Source organism: Stegastes partitus, unplaced genomic scaffold, assembly GCF_000690725.1.
Source record: "Stegastes partitus isolate 25-593 unplaced genomic scaffold, Stegastes_partitus-1.0.2 Scaffold1766, whole genome shotgun sequence".
Taxonomy (NCBI): domain Eukaryota; kingdom Metazoa; phylum Chordata; class Actinopteri; family Pomacentridae; genus Stegastes; species Stegastes partitus.
The window spans coordinates 59,439-78,475 of NW_007579497.1; the positions used below are offsets into that span (position 1 = coordinate 59,439).

Consider the following 19,037-nt stretch of genomic DNA (forward strand, 5'->3'; position numbering starts at 1 on the left):
CATTTCATCATCAGAAACTGAACAAGAAAAATCACTGAGAAATTTGAAATGTCCTGGCTGGTCCTGCCGTTGTGCTTTCAGCTCCGATTAGCTTCTATTAGTGCCAGATATCTCCTGTTATCTCTATTATTGTGTCGTTCCATCTCAAATCATCAAAGGCCTTCTGATCAACTATCTCTGATTTGCTTGAAAGTTGTTTTTCACTCTGACCTATATCTAAAATGGCATCTGTGAAATTTAAGCTTAATATAGCAAAAACTTTCCTTTTTTAACAACCCAGTTTGAGCATTGATTCAGAATCTACAATACTGGACAAGTTGATCAAATATTCTCCGGTTATGGGTGAGTTGAAATGTGAAAAAAAAAATTAAAGCTGTCATGAAAAGTCCCATCTTATGTAGTTGCATATCTCAATAATTCAAAAATACAACGTACAGAATATTTTTAATATGAAATACTTAGTGAAAAAAAGGAAAGCAACTCAGGCCTCTATCTTCAATAGTACCTGAGATCTTGTCATACAAACATAGCATCAAATTTTAATGTGCAGAAAATCATGCTGCCAGTGGGTCAACTGGCATTAAAAATATATCTGAGAAAGTACACGATATGCTGAGGAAAAATGTTACAACAATCTTACTCTTAATTATCCATAATTTCTGTCATAAATAATCAGAAATGGTCGGGCAGAAATGTCATGATTTGACATTGAATGGCCCCATTAGGAAGTAGAAGCCCATCATCTTTAGGTGGGAGAGTTTGGGTCCAACTTGACAGAGGTCCCAGGACAGAACCAAGACAGAGCAGGGATTAATGGTTCCATCTGTCGGGAGCATGTGGCCAGGGATCTTTCTTAGCCTTTAGAACTTAGCTGCCACCTCGACCTGCAGCCTATTAGCTTCTATTAGCTCCAGAGGTCTCCTGTTGTCTCCTTTTAGCTCCAGATATCTCCTGAGACCTCAGATTAGCTCCTATTATCCTCTGTTGGCTGTACTTGGCTCTTGTTAGCTTCTGTTAGCGTCCTTTAGCACCAGTTTGGTTTTGCTAGCTCTTCTTAGCTTTTGCTAGCTCAAGACAGCACCTGCTATTTCCTGTTAGCTACAGATACCTCATGATAGCAGCTGTTATCTCTTGTTTCTGTTCGCTTTCATTAGCTCCAGTTTGCAGTTGATAGCGTCTATGTTTGTTCCAGCTAGCTACAGGTAGCTTCTTTAGCTCTTATTAGCTTCTGTTAGCTCCAGTTTGCACAGACTGAAGTTTAGCTTGTCATGCAAATATGACGATTCAGTCAATTTAACAGTGTTGCTGCTCTTTACATCCCAGATCCTGACAAAAAATGATTTTAAATGACCAAAGGTAGTTTTTTTTTCCCCTTAATTTCTACAGAGTGCAATATAACCATGCTGCTCCTCTGATGCATTACACAAATAAACACAAATTACCACAAATAAACATGCATTTTGTTTTGTCCACTCGCTTATTTTCTCTTTAGAGGTTAAAGTAAGTCAAACTAAAATAGACATAAATGTATGTGTGTTTTCTCACCTCCTGCTCTGTGGAATAATACCAAAGGTGATGACCAGCAGAGCCACCACTCCGACCCCCGTCACCAGAATCAGCACCAGGAGTTTACCTGCACAGGTAAAGAAAAGTTGGAAAAGCTTCACATCTGCAGGGCTGCACATTTAATCAGAAAAGAAAATTAGATTTCTTAATTAGATGCTGCTGAGGCGAGGCGGTGGTTCATGTTTGTACTTTTTCACAGTTATACATGTGAGAGAAATGTGCTTAATACACTTAAAGAGAGCAGCTTCACTTCTCTGGCCGTGGCCTGAGAACACCTCAGCAGGCGTTGACAGGTTCAGCCGAGGCCACAGCGTTCCTCTGATCTGTAACACCTACCCAATGGCTCGTCTTTTACTCTTGTTCTTTGTTTCAGCTCTTTTTCAAATTACTGTTGACTTATAATTAACTAAGAACAAAGCGCCTTTTTGTCTGCCTAAGCATTAACACTATTACACAAACAATAAAAAACAATAAAAATGTGAAAATAATTCTCAAATAAAGAAAAAGAGAAACAAAAAAGTAAAAAAAAAAAAGCCAGATGTACAGTTAAGTTCATAACTACTTAAACTTATCACTCTAATACTGTAATATAATATCAATAAATTGATAATATGATGAGCAAAAGTCTCAAAAAATAGTTGTAATATTTAGAATAAATGTATGAGTTGTTTATTTTATGCTTTAGCATGTCAGCTTGTGTCAAAAGGCAAATTTTACCTAAGAAGTAAACATCTACAGCAGCTAATTTAAACTCGGGTTCATTAAAGAAATTAATCAAGTAATAACCCATTAACAGCACTACCTTCAGTGCAATAGAAGGCACAACATCAACGCTACCAATCACAAGAGCAGGGTGGTCATGAGCATCACTGTCGTCATGGAAACCTGGCCTGTGGGCGTACCTGTGGGCGGCCTGGCGGGCATGCTCATTAACAGCGTGGAGCTCCATTTGCTCCACAGGACGGAGGTGTGCGACCGACAGCGAACTCGGACCACGTAGTCGCCGACGGGGAGACCGAGCAGCTCCACACGAGGCTCACGCAGAGGATGCTTCACCTGCAAACAAACAGACATCTATGTGAATTTTCATTTGACCAACCAGCTTCTTCTGGCTGGAAATGACATAAACATGACAAAATACAGTAAGGCAGTGTTTTAGAGACGTTAATGACCACTTCTGAACTATTTCTGTGAGAATTTTAATCCTCCTTAGTTGGTGCCCACACAGACCAGCCTTCTGCAGAGTCTCCTGGAGTGTCAGGCTGAGATGTTGCTACCAGAGCTGCTCACATTCACCAGGATGGATGTTTGCACTGCAGACACTGGGACACTTGGATATGGATTCATAGTATTTTACATCTTGTGAACAGCAGCAGCTTTGTCTAAATGATAACAGAAAACTCACAGAGAGCTTTGGTTTTATCCATGACTTAAAACTGACTAGAAAACCGCTGCATCACCTGCTTTCAGTTTACAGTAGGTTAGAATAGAACAGAATAGAACTTTATTGATCCCTTTGGTGGAAACCTCAGGGAAATTGTTGAAAGTTCTTTGGTCAGATGAAATGAAGCTATTAGGCCACAATGACTAGAAATATGTTTGGAAGAGACATAGTGAGGCCTTTAACACCAAGAACACCAAACCTACCATCCAGCATGGTGGTGGCAGCATTATGCTCTTGGGCTGTTTTGTTGTTTGACTTTACATATTTACCATTTAAGTAAATGGAATAATGAAGAAGGAGGATCACCTCCAGATTCTTAAGGACAACCTAAAATCAACAGCCACAAGGCTGGAGGCATTTGGGTTTTCCAACGAGACAATGGCCCCAAACACACATTACAAGTGGCAAAGACATGGCTAAACCAGGCTAGAATTAAGGTTTTCGACTGGTCTCCCCAAAGTCCTGACTTAAACACCATCGAGAACCTGACTGTGATGAAGAAACAAGTCTGTGTCAGAACACCAACAAATTTAGTTGAACTGCACCAGTTCTGTCAAGAGGAGTCAATCAGAAGCTTGTGGACGGAAACCAAACGTGCCTAGTTGAGGTGAAAATGGCCAAACAATGTTTAACGAAATGTTTGCATTGCTGTATGTATACTTTTGGCCCATTAAATCCATGAAAGAACTAAAAAGCATTTATTCCAATGATTCCATCATAGATCATTAACAGTCACTGGAAACTCAAGACTGCCACGATATACATGATCTGAACAAGTGTCAGACACTTTTGTTCACAGCTGCATATTGGCTTCATGTATCATTTATCGATCTTGATTACTAATAATAGGAATCAGCCCAAAAAAAAAACAACCAAATCAGTCAAACCCTTGTAGATCTTCGACACTACATTTATTTGTGTCTGCAGATTTTACATTTAATATCCAGATAAATATCCTGAATGTGCTACTGTTAAAAATGCTTATACCACCTCAACAAGAAGAAGATGATTTCTCTGCATACCTTCCAGTTGTCGGGCTCAGTAATGCGTCTGTACTGCAGCTCGTACACCAGCGTGATCCAGCCGTACTGCAGGTCCGAGGGCACCGGATACCTCCAGGTCAGCAGTGCGTTGTGGCCCATTTCATCCCCGCCGGCGTCTGTCAGCGTATAGGTCAGGTTGACCGGAGCTTCAGCCTGGACTGTCCAACACGCAAAGACACACAGAACACGTTGTCAAATGTTAGCAGGTGGTCAGAAAAAAAAATCATCCTCTCCTCAAAAATGTTCTTTTCACTTCTCCAGATTTGCCTTTTTCATTTCTTCCTCACTGGACATGTGAATGAAGTCATGTTGTATCTTATAGGTCTTCATATATGCAGAGAACCAGACATGTTCATGATCTTCTCAACAAAGCAGTGCTGTGGTTGGTAATGCAATGACATAATATCCTCTATTATTTATGCAGGGAAGCCTCACAATGCCATATTTATGACCGTATTTATTATTAATTCTGTGCATTCAGCCTGCTTATTCACACTCATGTAGACATGTCATCTGTACAACATAAAACACCATCAAGGAACTTCCAGGAGTCGCCAAACAGACACAAGCTCCTCCTCTCCCCCATGAAAACCTGAAACACATCTAATGGGCTACATACATAGATATTCTTACTCCTAACCTTGCCACATGTCTGTAACCTGTTAGCTATGTTTGGTGTTGATTAAACTGAGGAGATTTGGAGCTACAGGCTCCAGCAGGAATAGAAAATCTCTCCCAGACATCTCCAAGCGTTTCCGTGAACATGCAGAAATCTTACGGTTCATTACAGTTCAACTCATTTTCTGTGGACGCCGGTATTCACAGTGTGTTTACATGTGAATCTCAGAATTATCAGCAGATGACGAGGGGTGAAAGGATAAACACGCCCTCCCTCACACACTTTTTATGTTTACATGTGCACTAAAGGCAACTGACTGATAATAAAACGATCACACGTTGCAGCTCTGCAGCCCTGAATGTCACATCAGTAACATGACATTTGAGTGTAATCTGTGTCAGACACTGAAACTGTGACCTTTCACTTGCGCTCCAGTGGGCATGACGTCGACGACGTTATCTGCAGAGGCGTGGGCCGATCACCCTGCACGGTCCAGATAAGAGCGACGTCGCTGACCCCCCCACGACATCTGAGACGAACAAAAGATTGCTACGCCGGACACGTGGACGCCCGCCTGAGGCTGCCGCACACATGTTGGTGGTGTGTAAATCACACACACGCCTGCTCCTTCACATGACGCTGTGCTGCCTGTCAAACCTGCTCAGAAACACTGATCAGGTCTAAATCTGCAGCGTGTGAGCTGCTCAGCTACAGGTAGGAACTGCTGTTCTTCGGAGCAAATGTTTATTTACATTTTGCTAAATTATCACCATTAAAAGAGGCTGATTCACCCGCTAGTAGGTCCAGTTTACGGTGTATCGTGTACAGCAAAGAAATATATATATTTTGGAAGAAATTTTTAACTTAAATTTTTGGTTTGGTTACTTACAGACAAAAAAAATCTGAGAATAAAGTATTAATTTCCAATAAAGACCAAAACTGTCCAAAGTTTTATTCGGCCCGAATGTAGACATTTTTTTTCATGTGGATTCCTGGCTCTGTTGTTCATTCAAATTGGAACTAACTCCAGCTCATCTCCCTGTAAACACACGGCGGGTTGTCCTCTAATCGCAAGGTTGGCGGTTCGATCCCCCGCCCCTCCACAGTCGAAGTGTCCTTGGGCAAGACACTGAACCCGAATGGCAGGCAGCACCTTGCATGGCAGCTCTGTCGCCATTGGTGTGTGAATGTGTGTGTGAATGGGTGAATGAGAAACATTGTAAAGTGCTTTGAGTGCTGCAAAGGTAGAAAAGCGCTACATAAGTGCAGACCATTTATCATTTACACTTATTGGGAGCAGAACAAATTAAAGCCGGCGAGTCCTGAAGGCATTTTAACATTTGCACATTATTTATTTTTCACTCGACTGCACATGGAGACACCTGCTGCTCTGACTGCAGGTCTCTGCAGCACCGCAGGCTGTTCGGCCGGTTGGCTGAGCATGAAGGCGCCTTTTACCGCCACTCAGAAGGAGCAGCCGCCTTCTTATCCTTCTTTCTTTTCTTGTGTCTTATTTGTGGTTTGATATTGTTGCTGTTGTGCTGGAAAATCCAACCACAAAAACAGAAGATTTCGCATCTCTAACATTTAGTTTTTGAGACGTCCTGCTAAACAACAGACATGAAACGTCACTAAACATACAGGAGTGCTGTTCTGAGTTTGGCAAAGGGTGAGAAAATTATTCTGAGACAACACATGTGGCTACATATGCATATGTTCTTACCGATCTCTGCCACGTCCACGCAGTGCTCCTGGGAGGTGTAGTTCCGGCGGGTGGTCACAGCGGTCACGTTCATGCAGTAGGCCCTCCATATGGACGTGTGGCTGCTGTCGAAGTGGCAGCTGTTGGGGCCGGCGGATACGTAGTCTGGACATTGATGTTTGGGCCCCTTCCTGCCAACACAAGAAAAAAAGATGGTCTTTTGACTTCCAAAACGAGTTCTAAACAAATCTAAAACTATTTTAAAACCAGCTGGAAACCAAGTCCAAAATCAAGTTCAAAACCAGTTTACAACCAGTATAAAACTAAGCTCAGAACGAAGTCTATAAACAGCTTAAAACCAACTCATAACACAGTCAAAAGTAAAGACTGTTCAATCACCCTAAAACCAGACCAAAACAAAGATCACATGCAGAGGCAGAAGGTTGAGGAGGATTCGGGTGGAAATGCAGCTTATTTCCAAGTTTGTCAAATCTGACGTCGTACTGATGCTACAAACTGCAGCTTTCCAGTTCAGGCAGCTGCTTGTGATGAACTTCTCCTTTGTTTTTGCTTCAAGTTATTGAAATTGACTAATGTTTGGAAGCTTTTTTTCCCTTTAAATACAGTTAACAGCCTTTATTTAAAGCTTCTTTAGATGAGATGACAGCAGAGTGAAAAATTTTAACAGCAAATGAAAGCTTGTTAGAGTCGCCTTTATGTTTAGAAGTGGTTACACAACTGTGTCCAGAGGCTCAGTACATCTAATACAACATTTACTAAAGCACAAACCTAACTGGTGAGATGGGTGGGCAGGCGGCAGCTTTGTGCCATTTGTGCCAAATACTCGGTCCTTTTGTTATTTATTTTAATTGTTTTGCCTGAAACAGTCAAATGTACTGAAATGTTAAGAAACAGCCCTGAGACGTACCTGCAGAACGTAATCAGCAGTCACTTTTCAAACCACTCATTTATTCCCAGCGGCTGTGGTCATTTTTTAAACGAGATAATCTCTCAGTTACATTTGTTTTCCACAAACAAACACACAAACTGCAGCAGGAGAAGGAAGCAGCGATCGATGGAGCCATGAGTGGCGATGCCATGTGGGGTCAAAGGCACAATCCAATCTGTCCTGATTACTGGCAGCATTATTTTTTGCCTTGTGGGCACACTGCCATCTGACTGAGGCCACGTGAGGCCGCGTTCAGGATTTCAGAGCTGCTCTGAAATATCGACGTCTTAAGAGCTGCACGGTGAAGTGCAACACGAGAAATCAAACTGGCCTTAAACAGCAGGACTCATATGACCCAGCGTTTTCTGATGTTTGCTCACTTTCTGAGGGGAAATCCTAAAGCTACTGTATGTACTTATGTTTGTATTTTTTGTTACAGACGGAATAATACAAAATATTTTAAGCCAACTTCAATCACATGAATCATGTCTGAATCGTGTTAAACATTAAAAGAATACGTTCAATGAACCCTCTGAACTCCTTCAAGCTTCACTGAGGGCTCATTTCTACTGAATGGTGTAATATTGGTAACTTAAACAAAAAATAACCAAAATTATTTCAACCCACCAGCGGGTTTTGGGATTCAGGGCTTTTCTGTGTGTGTGTGTGTGTGTGTGTGTGTGTGTGCGCTGTACATACTCTATGGAGTAGGTGAAGACGTAGGTGACCTCCTCTCCGTCCGCCAGACTGTCCAGCGGATGCCACCAGCAGGTGAAGTCCTCCATGTTGGGCGAGCGGCAGAAGTAGATGTGAGGCCTCGTTGTCGTGGCAACCGCCTCCCCTGTGAAGAGCACAAAGTCGAGTCAACGGCGCCATGGCGACGGCGACAGGTGTTTTCATGCATGAGCAAGTTCGCATGCCCACGTGTGAGTTACAGGGAGGTGAGAGGTTTGTAACTGGAGTTGCAGGCGTTAATGAAGTGGCTGTAAATTATTCTGCAACGATGCCGATAACCGGTTATGTTGGTCGAACTAATTCTCTGATTCCAGCTTCTTACATGTAAATATTTTTTAGTTTCTTTCCTTCTTATGACAGTTTATCATCTGGGGGTTTGATCAACATTTTCATTTTTATTTATATATTTTTACCATTTTCTGACATTTTATTGACCAAACAACTGACAGATACAAATAATCTAGACTGGAAATACTCATGAGATGCATCCTTACATGCAATAAGAGCCATATTAGGCTCCTTTGTCATGTGGTTATAGTTTTAGTTTTGGGGGCTTTTAGAATGTGTTCACAAGCTCAATGGTTCAAAAAGCTTTGGTTTAAACTATGCGTCATCATCATCAACTCGTTTGTTGAATAGTCTTTCCTGAAGTCAACTAAGGATTTTTTATTCATGAAGCCCAATTGCCTAAAAGGGTCTTTACAAACACAATCCAGACCTCACACTGGCAGATTAAAGGTGGATTAGATTACAAGAAAAAAACATGCATTAAGCATTTCTTAGTTGGAAGTAAATAGAGAGATTAAAAACTACTAAATAAAGTACAATGGAAATTCAACCTGCTGTGACTCTGTCTTCGTTTGTTTAACTTTACAAACCTTTTATTTCCCTTTTCTTCTTTCTTTTATTTAAATGAATCATATCTGAAAAATATTTGCACACACATAAACAAAAGCAAATTGTCATATTTCATTAATATCACTCCATTCTTCGTGTCTTAGTCATAAATTTGCCAAAAATAAAGTGTCTGTTCTGACTAGATGCGATAAAAAAAAAAAAACATTCACTGCTCCTCGGTGGAAATAAGAAGCCATTATTAACTTGGCTGCAAAAAACAGTCACATGAATCCGGGACTTTTTGGCTTAACTGCAGGCTGAGAAGAAGAGACAACTAAGAAAATAATGCAGAGTCACGATCTTTATCCAGCGTTGGTAAGACTGAACGCTCAGTAAGTAAAAATCAGTAATTGTTTAGTTAAAAAAGTAAACAGTAATTCCGTTTTTCTTCATAAACAGTTTAAAATCCCACAGTTCCTTCTGTTTTTACACTTTCTTGCTCTAATAAATACAAGATTCATATATATTTTTTTAAAACAACATACCTTTCAATTTGTTTTTTGGGGGTTCGGAGGGTTGATGATAAGTTCAAGAACCGTTTGAAAGCGGGAAATCCAAAATGTTCACGGTTTCTGGCTGGTAAACGGTGTCACTGACATTTTAACAAGCCTTTCAAACTCATCGACGGGTTTTGGAGCTCAGAGGGTTAAAAAGGAGCCAACTAAAGTGCTTTTCTTTGATATTTATTGGATGTACAACCAACGTGAACTGTAAATCTTTTTTTTTTTTTTTTAGTTGTATTTGTTAGGTTGAGGCAGTAATAACACAGTCATCAACGTGGAGACGCCATCATGCGCCCTCGGTTGATGAGAGCAGCGGGAGTGCAGCAGTAATCCAGGAGAGAATGCACGGAGCAGCAGGAAACAAAAGGCCTTGTGTTCGCTGTAAGGAGCTCAGAGAGCCGCCCTGCAGGGTCGCTCCAATCAACAACTCCCACTTCTCAGAAACAGGAAAGGACGCACGCTGGGCGCCAAGACAGCCGCACAAACTCATAGCTTCTGCATATCACCGTGGATACAGTGAGGCGCATTCACTGCACTTAACAGCATCAAGGCGCTTATTGTTAGAGAAATTAATTATTATACCGATACTAGTCGTTCTACATTAATACATGAAGATATGGAATGAGGACCATAACACTGTTTGAACTGTTTGACATGAAGTCCTGCACCTCTATGGAAACAGAACCACTATGACTAGAAGACTAGAGAACTGAGAAATGTCTTCTGTGCAGCATGAATGACAGAAATCATTTAGTTTGATCACTTATTTTACAAAGTTTGAAACAAGTGGAATCTACACGTCCAACACGTCCAAGTGTCCACAGGTGGTAGCAACACTGGACTAAATGTGACTCTACATACAGAGATTTAACTGCTAACAGTTGTAATTAGTTTCCTCTGCTCTGTGTAAACACTGCCTGCAGTTCAGCTGAGTCACTCGTGGAACCTCTCTTAAGCTGAGGAGCGCTGAATTGAATGTTTTTAGGTTTTTAACAGAATGTAGTTCAAGCAAATGATTTTATTTTGACGAATTCTGAAATGAAACATGCAGAATGAAGCAATTTTTGCTTTTATTCATGCTATTTGTTAATTACTGTCTGTAATTTAAAGGATTCGTGTATCATTTGCAGCCTGAACATTTAATTTCTTAAAACATTTGACTCCCACATGTCAACAAAATGAAACAAGAGTTTTGAACCCAGCTTCATCCCACGTTCAGGTTTCAGTTCTGGAATGCAACGTTGTTGATGGATAATGCCTCATTTGCTTAATTAAAGAAAGCATTTCAGAAAACTTGTCACACATAAAATCAGTGTCCTGTCTTACCAGCTGAGGAAGCTTCATGGTGACACCTGTTAGTTAAACACCTTTAACCACAAACAAGTCACTCTGTCCACCAGAGGAACTTAATAAAGAGAATAAAACAGACGAGGTGCAATTTACTGAACCCTGAAGGTGTCGTTTCCATGGCAACATCAGCCACTCAGCAGCCTGACAGCCAATACATACTTTCTTGCGCCTTTCATAACTGTGACGGGAAAAAGCAAGCAAGCAGATGAAGAAGAAGAAGAAGAAGTGGAGCCTCCAGACGTCACAAACGAGTCACCTCCGTCCTCACAAACAAAATAAACTTCAGCCCAACATGCAAATAAAAACTAAATCTGACCAAACAGCGGCGCATGCTTGTGCAAACCGAGTGTAGAAAAGGTGACATAAGAGAAACCAGAGTGAGGCTCAGAAATGAAAGCAGCTCGGTTCGTGAGTCATCCTCCCTGCTGAGGTATCGACGAGCTGCCGACACGTCCGTCTGAGCGGAAATAAATGGGCCAACTCAGCCGGCCGTCAGACGAAGCTGCTGCTGCTGCTGGATTTATTTTTAATCGCTCACAAACTCGGTGCGGAGGTTCACTGGCCTCAACGTGGAGCAACAGCAGCACATTCACTGGAAAGTTACCAAACTCAAATCTGTATCTCTGCACATTATTATCAACAACAACACACACAAGCATCAGCCTGAATAAAACTAATCAAAGGTGCTGATCAGACCTAAGGTTGTGTCGAGGATTCATCCATTAAGCTGCTGGTTTCTTTTAGGAGTCATCACCTGTGAAAATACATCTATCCAAACTACGGAAACCTGAAGAGGACATCCAGTGCTGATTCATTCTAATCATAGGAATGTGAACAAACGTATTTTTAATTTAGTTTTTATTCATTTAATACTGTGAATTAATACGTAGATAAATGAATCTAGATTTTTTTCTTAAAATACGCACCATAAAAAATAATATTTTCTAACCGCTTTTAATTGTAATGTTTTACAAATAATTAGCAATTCGCAGAAAAAACATCAATTTCAATTAAAATCACAGATGCTCGGATTCACAACCACCGACTGCTGCACACAGCGCTGGAAATGTATTTCTGCATTCATCTGAGTCATTAAACATAACAGAAAAATCGCACATTAACGTCAAGAAATATTTAGCATAAAATGAGTAAAAAGTTCGACCTGTTGGCTGCAGAAAGCAAAAATATGAACAGTATAACTGCTTCAGATGTGAACAGTAGTTTCAGCTGAACTGCAGGCAGCGTTCACACAGAGCAGAGAGGAGACAAGTATGGAGACTAATTAAAAATGTATGTACCGTAATTTTCGGACTATTGAGCGCACCTGAATATAAGCCGCACCCACTAACTTTAAAAAGAAAAAAAAAATGTAGGCTGCACTTATCTATAAGCTGATCTAATTAAATACGTACTGCAAATGCTTTTTTTTCCGAACAGTGCCTGTCGTGAAATAAAAAATACAGCCGCCTACCAGGAAAAAGTCATTGATCTCTATCTTCATCTTCCTCCTGCGCATTAAAACCACTAAAGTCTTCAGTGTCGGAATTGAACAGCCTCAGAATTCCTTAGTCACACACGTCCTCAGTCTCTCTTTCGTTGTTGCTCTCAATGTCACATTCCTCTCGAGGCAAATTCGCCAAAATCCATAAATTAGCTGCATCTTTGTTAAAGCCGCAGTGTTCAGAGCGTGTGGAAAAAGTAGCGGCTTATAGTCCAGACATTACGGTAGTTGAATAATTATAGTTTGTAGAGTCAGTATAGAAAGAATAGTGGGATCTTGAACTTCCTGACTGTACTTGAACTACTCATCTGTGACGTGCTTGTTATATTTCATCAAAATGACTTTATTGCACATCTCTCGGTTAAAACTTCGCAAAAATAAAGAGTAAAAATCTGTTTGCTGGAACCAGAGTCCATAAAAAAACACAGCTGTAAAAGCGTTAGTGCCTCAGCTGCAGCCTGACACCTACTGAGAAAGGTTTCAGCTGAACTGCCAGCTGTTGGCACTTTGATTACTTATTAAAAAAATAAAAAACTTGGAAAAATCTAAGTTTTTTTTTAAATGATTTCAGTCATTCTAACTGTGTCGTGCTGCACAGAAGACATTTCTGATTTCTCTGTCCTTCTTCGTGGTTGTTCTGTTTCCATAGAGGTGCAGGACTTTATCTATATTTACAGTGAACATAAATGTAACGGGAGCAACAAAAACGCTTTAGGCTCAGAGAGTCAAAATACAGCAACTACACAAAAACTGTAAAGTAAACCTTAAACATTAGCTTTTAAACTCACCATCATTGTGTTTGTCTGTATGAGTGACCTCCTGGGCGACGATCCTGCTGCAGGCGACCAGAGGAAGCAAACAGAGCAGCAGCCACAGCATCCTGCCGCCGTCTGTCAGCCTGTCAACACAAACAAACAAACAAACATGAGTTCTGGGTCGAGAAAACCCCTCCACACCACCTGTAGCTCCCACAGCGCTTCACTCACTGCGACAAAGTCTAGTTTCCATGTGACAGCGTCCAGCAACGGGAATGTGAGGCAGCGACGGCGGGACAGGGAGCTTTGATGGTCCTGCAGCGCTTCACGCCGAGCTCCAGTCATGAGACACATCACAAGGGATGAAACCCCCTCGCCTCCTCCTATTTCCCATCAAACCAGGCCCCCATGACGCCGCTGCCTCATCAGATAATGAGTGCACGCATTCCGAAAAATTACACTTTCTTCGAAGCAAAACGGACAAACAGAAAACCTCATTTGAGTGGATTTTTTTTTTTTTGGAAACTCCTTCCAGAAGGTTCCTGCAGTCGTCAACAGCAGCGGCAGAAAAAGTCCAAAAACATGTTTCAAAGTGGGGATGAGTTAGACGTGGCACAACAAGAATGGAAAGATGGTGCGTCAATACAGAAGCCCACTGGAGCCAATGTTAAACTTATACTATTTAATTACTCATTGCATTCAACTGGCACTATTACCGGCACATAGCAGATGGAAAAATGTAATGGAAGGTGACTACGAAACAAAACAGAAGACAGATTGTGTTCATGATTATACAGATCAAGAAATTATCCAGATGGACTGACGTATTAATCATCAAACTGACTTTTTTTAAATTTACGATCGTCTTCTGTGTGAAGCTAAGCCAACCAGCTGCTGTCCCCACCTCTTTAATAAGAACACAGTACTTTATTTTTAGCCCTAAGATATATACATGTTTATTTAATTAACTTGCTCAATTAAAAAAAAAAAAAAAATCTGAAGAAAAATATAAGCTACCGTTGTCACTTATATAAAAACTTTGAAAATAATTACAATAAAAAACAAAAACAAAAACAAAACAAGTCAAAATGACAGTAAACTGAATAACTTGACATCTGTCATCTTGACATTTTAGAGACCAAACAGCTAATTAATTATTCCAGAAACTAAAAGGAAGATTTCTGATATTTGCAGCTCTATAATATATCGTCTTCCATTTAGATCAAAATAAAAACAGCTACATCTGCTGCAGACTAATGCTAATCCTTACATCCTACATTCAATTTACTTCAGTTCAGGTATGTCCTAGATAATTAAGACTTTAGTAACGTGTTGCTGTTTCTGTTGCGTCCTGAGCGACAATATTAAAATCTAACATAACTTGCAGCTACGGTGTATTTTGCTCTTTGTAAGCTGTAATCAGAAGTGTCTTCGGCAAACCTGCCTGTCATGTTCTAAATTCAGCTCCCCAAGTCGGGATCAGGAGCCGTCGGCCAAGAAGCCTCCTGCTGTGACTCAGTAAAGCTCCTGCACAAAGCGTCTGACCGGAACTTGACTTGCAATCTGGCTCCTGGTGACCTGCAGTCACTTCACACCAGTTAATGCATGAAACGTCACAAACTTCTGCTTCTTGGACTGTTGCATGTTCATGCTCTGAACAATCGTCCCACAAAACAGAACCTAAAACGAACCCTCGTTGTAACCTCTGCAGCGTAAGAAGTCACGTTGCCGTCGGTTATTCTTAGATTTAGATGGTTTCATGTATCAGGGATGCTGGGATGTAGAAACACAAAGAAAGTCCTGATTTTGCTCTCGTTCATTAGGTGGTCATTTAGTGTCTTCGTCGCATCTTTTTCCGCTTTTTTTTGTCACTTTTTAACATTTTGTGTCTCTACTTGTTTGTTTTTTCTGTGCAGCTTTTTGTTTCTTTTGCATCCCTACATGGTCACTGTGTGTCCATTTCTAGTCATGTTTTGTCTTTGTGATGATTTCGCATCTTTTTATGCTGTTTTGTGTCTGTTTGTGGACATTTTGTGTTTCCTTATTGTTGTTTTGCATCTCTTTTTTGTCATTTTGTGTCCTGTTGTGACCACATTGTGTCTTTTTGTGGTCATTTTGTCATTTGCAGTAATTTTGTCTCTTCTCGCGGTCATTTTGTGTCTGTTTGTGGTCATTTTGTGTTTCCTTATTGTTGTTTTGCATCTCTTTTTGGTCATTTTGTGTCCCGTTGTGACCACATTGTGTCTTCTCGCGGTCATTTTGTGTTGCTTTCTGGTGATTTTGTGTCACCCTTCAGTCATTTTTGCATCACTTCCTGGTGGTTGTGTCCCTTTGTGGACATTTTGTGTGTCTCTGTTGTTGGTTTGCATCTCTTTTTTTAGTCATTTTGTGTGTTTTTGTGGTCATTTTGTCATTTTACGTTACTTTCTGGTGATTTTCTTTCCAGATATTTTGTGCATCTCTGTCGTAATGTGTTACATTCTGGACATTTTGTCTTTTTGTGGTAATTTTTTGTTACTTTCTGGTATTTTTGTTTCACTTCTTGGACAATTTACATTCCTTTTTTGACATTTGTGGTCATTTCGTGCGTCTTTCTGGTCATTTTTTTCTGGTAGTTGTGTGTCTATTTTTGGTCATTACTCCATCTCACAATGTTCACTGTAATCCTGTACATTTGCCTTCTTCTCTCCTCATTTCTTTGTTTAATTCCCTCCTTCTTTCCCTCTTCTCCACTCGTCCTGCTGATGTTGAACTCTCTGACAGCTGTCTGAGAGTCAGCCAGGGCCAACAGCAGCAACAGCAGCCGCGACGCATCGGGAGAAAACAATAAAACCAAATCCGCCAGCCTTATGTAAAAGACCGACGTCAAGACTATGAACTGATGAAGTCTTACAGGGGCTTAGGGGCTTTAAAGTGTGCCCCTATGAAGGGAAGGATGGCGGCGGCGGCAGCTCCATCCTCGAGCGCGAGGACAACAATCACAGTGAATAATCCCCGCCTTGATCTTACAGGAGAGAGGATTACAGCGAGGCCTTATCTGCAGCCTCACTTTGCCCCGACTGGACGCAAGACGACCGACACTAAAACCTCTGACCCGCACATGCACTCGCTGCTGCTTTTACAGCTTCAGGCTGCACTGCACATTTTAGATTCCCCAAAATCACACCCCATGTTCACTGTCTGAGCTTCACAGCTGCTCTGCTAATGCTGAGGCAATGTCATAAAATAAACTCAACATCAGCTGCTCCATCAAAAGCTTCCTGTTTAGAAGAAACCCAGCTGAGGGTTTTCTGGTCACTTTGTTCGACTTTGTGAAAGTTTTTTTTTTCCTACCTGGTTGTTTTGTACCAGTTTGTGTCTCTACAGTTTCTTTGCGGCTGTTTTTACATCCAGTTTGTGTCACTTTGTGGTTCTTTTGTGTCTATCTGGTTGCTTTCTATCATTTTGAGTTTTGTTGTGGTAATTTTGTGTCTCTTCGAGGTTGTGTTTCTGTCATTTTGTGTCACTTTCTTGTCATTTTGTGACTTGTGGTTCATCTTGCATCTGTTTGTGGTTGATTTTTGTCTATTTTCTATCAATTTGTGCTCATTTTGTGTCTCCTTCTGATCATTTTGTGACTCTTTGTGGTATTTTTTGGTTCATCTTGCATCTGTTTGTGGTTGATTTTTGTCTATTTTCTATCAATTTGTGCTCATTTTGTGTCTCCTTCTGATCATTTTGTGACTCTTTGTGGTAGTTTTTGGTTCATCTTACATCTGTTTGTGGTGATTTGTGCCTGTTTTCTATCAATTTGTGTTCATTTTGTGTCTCCTGATCACTTTGTGTCTCTTTGCAGTCGTTTTGTATCTATTTCTTGTCATTTTGTGTCATTTTGTTTCACTTTGTGATCGTTTTGTGTCTGTCTGGTGGCTTTGTATTGTTTTGTAGCTATTATATGTCTCTTTGTGGACATTTTGTGTCGACTCCTGGTAATTTTGTGTCTCTGTGGATGTGTTTGTGTCATTTTGTATCTATTTTTTGTCATTTTGTGTCTAACAGTGGCCATATTGCATGACTTTATGGTGTTACTATGTCAGTTCCTTGATTTTTTTTTGTGTCTTTTTGTGGTTGTTTGTGTGTTTTTGGGGTAATTGTGGGTCTCTCCGCTGAGCTCTGAGACTTTCTGACAAGAATCATCAAGTCTCTTCACACAGCGGCTGTGACCGAGGGGCCCGTCGCTGCCTCGCATTCTTGTTAACCATCATTAACAGTGACGCCTTAAAAAATGAGCGTTATTCTGAGTTCCACTAAAAAAAAAAGTGACAACAAAAACAGTCATTATGTCAGCGGCGAGCTCATCAGACGGTCACATGACTCCTGGAGGAAACAAAGTCGTCTTCTTCACGGTTTTTCGTGAAGTGGGAGCTTCCCAGAGACGATGCACCAGCTGGAGGGAAAAGCCCCCAACATGTGACTCCCTGAGTGGTCTTTTTCAGTCCCGACGTGTGACCTGATTGAACCAACATGAACCCAGGAAATGTCCAGTACTGCTCATTCATGCTCCACAAACACACAAAAGCCCTTTGATGCAGCTGCGTTGAGCTCTGAACTACAAGCGTTACCTCAGATAACATCAAGGATTTAAGCCGTTTGAACTTGTGATTTCTAATGGACTGTTTTTGCTGCGCTGTAAATCCACAGTGCACGTGGTGAAAACACTCCGACACCTGACGGCGTCCCCGGATGCGGAGGCGACGCTGTGAGCTCGCCGAGGGCTGCAGGTTTAGGTTATTTATGCTGCTTTTTAATCAAGTCAAAGTCCTTCACCAGCGATAAGCAACATGTCACTTTGTGGTCTTTATGCATCTATTTCTTGTCATTTTGTGTCACTTTGTGGTGATTTTCTGTGTCTTTGTAGTTTTTATGTCACCATTTCTTGTCATTATTCATCATATACACATATCATCATATATAGAGAAGGAAGCGCAAACGGTACGAGCGTAAACAAAGTGTATGTGGTTCATCCCCATGTGGTTGTTTTTAATATAATTGTGTTAATTTTGCATCTTGTTTTGGACATTTTGAGTGTGCTGTTGATCATTTTTGTCACATTTTTAGTATTGCTTTAGTAATTTTTTGTTTTATATTTGATTTTTTGTGTTATTTTTTAACATTTCTGGTGTCTTTTCCAGTACTTTCCCTGCCCGGTGGTTGCGTTTAACACCATTTTGGTCATTTGCATGCTGTTTGAGAGTCTTTTTTGGACAATTTATGCCTTTTTGGTCATTTCCTTGCATCGCCTTTACTTGATTGGCTTCTGGTTGCAGGGGATAAAATTTCTGAAGAGAGGATTAAAGATGTGTACTTTAATTTCAGTCTCCAGCACACATTTGTCCTTTTTTTGCCCCTTGAATAAGCTGGAAAATGTCTGGCGCCTGGGTCCAGCGTAAATTCTGCAGAAACCAGATATGAGCTGAGAGCAGAGCCGTGAGTCAGCCCTCCAAAGTAACTTCACTTGTTTGCACTCGCAGGTCTCGAGCGGTGAGAACCTCAACAGCGATTCCCTCCGGCTGTAGCTGTTAAAAAGCCAAGGAGGTGTGAAGGCGGCAGAAATGTGACGAAGCTGCTTGTTTTTATTCACTGTGATGTCTTAATTTGTCTTATTCTGGAGTGTAATTAACCACTGACGATGCTCTTATTGACCCCCGATGCTGCGCTTCCTCAGGCGCCTGAACATAATCATTTAATTAGTCGACTGTCGCAGTTAATGTTTGGATAATTCGTTCCTTGTTTGAGCTGATGTTTAAAAACCAAACTGCATCTCAATTGGAAACATTTTCATGTTGTAATGCTTTTATATAGTGTGAACTGTTGACCAGGCGTCGGACATTGAGAGTCTCTTTATGGTCAGTTCATCATCTTGTAGTTGTTTCTAACATTATTCGGTCATTTTACGTCTTGTTTTGGGCATTTCGAGTGTCTTTTTGGTCATTT

General features: G+C 40.9%; 1 protein-coding gene across 1 annotated transcript in view; it reads right to left on the minus strand.

Moving 5' to 3' along the window:
- crfa4 (cytokine receptor family, class I receptor 4) overlaps positions 1-19,037 on the minus strand; it is a 31,337-nt gene that overhangs the window by 6,013 nt on the left and 6,287 nt on the right. The window contains exons 2-7 of the mRNA XM_008302147.1: positions 13,098-13,207; positions 8,023-8,164; positions 6,396-6,565; positions 4,033-4,211; positions 2,469-2,622; positions 1,546-1,633 (exon numbers count right to left, since the gene is read on the minus strand). Of these exons, the coding sequence (XP_008300369.1) occupies positions 1,546-1,633; positions 2,469-2,622; positions 4,033-4,211; positions 6,396-6,565; positions 8,023-8,164; positions 13,098-13,188 (824 nt within the window). The 5' untranslated portion in view covers positions 13,189-13,207. The remainder of the gene's footprint in view (positions 1-1,545; positions 1,634-2,468; positions 2,623-4,032; positions 4,212-6,395; positions 6,566-8,022; positions 8,165-13,097; positions 13,208-19,037) is intronic.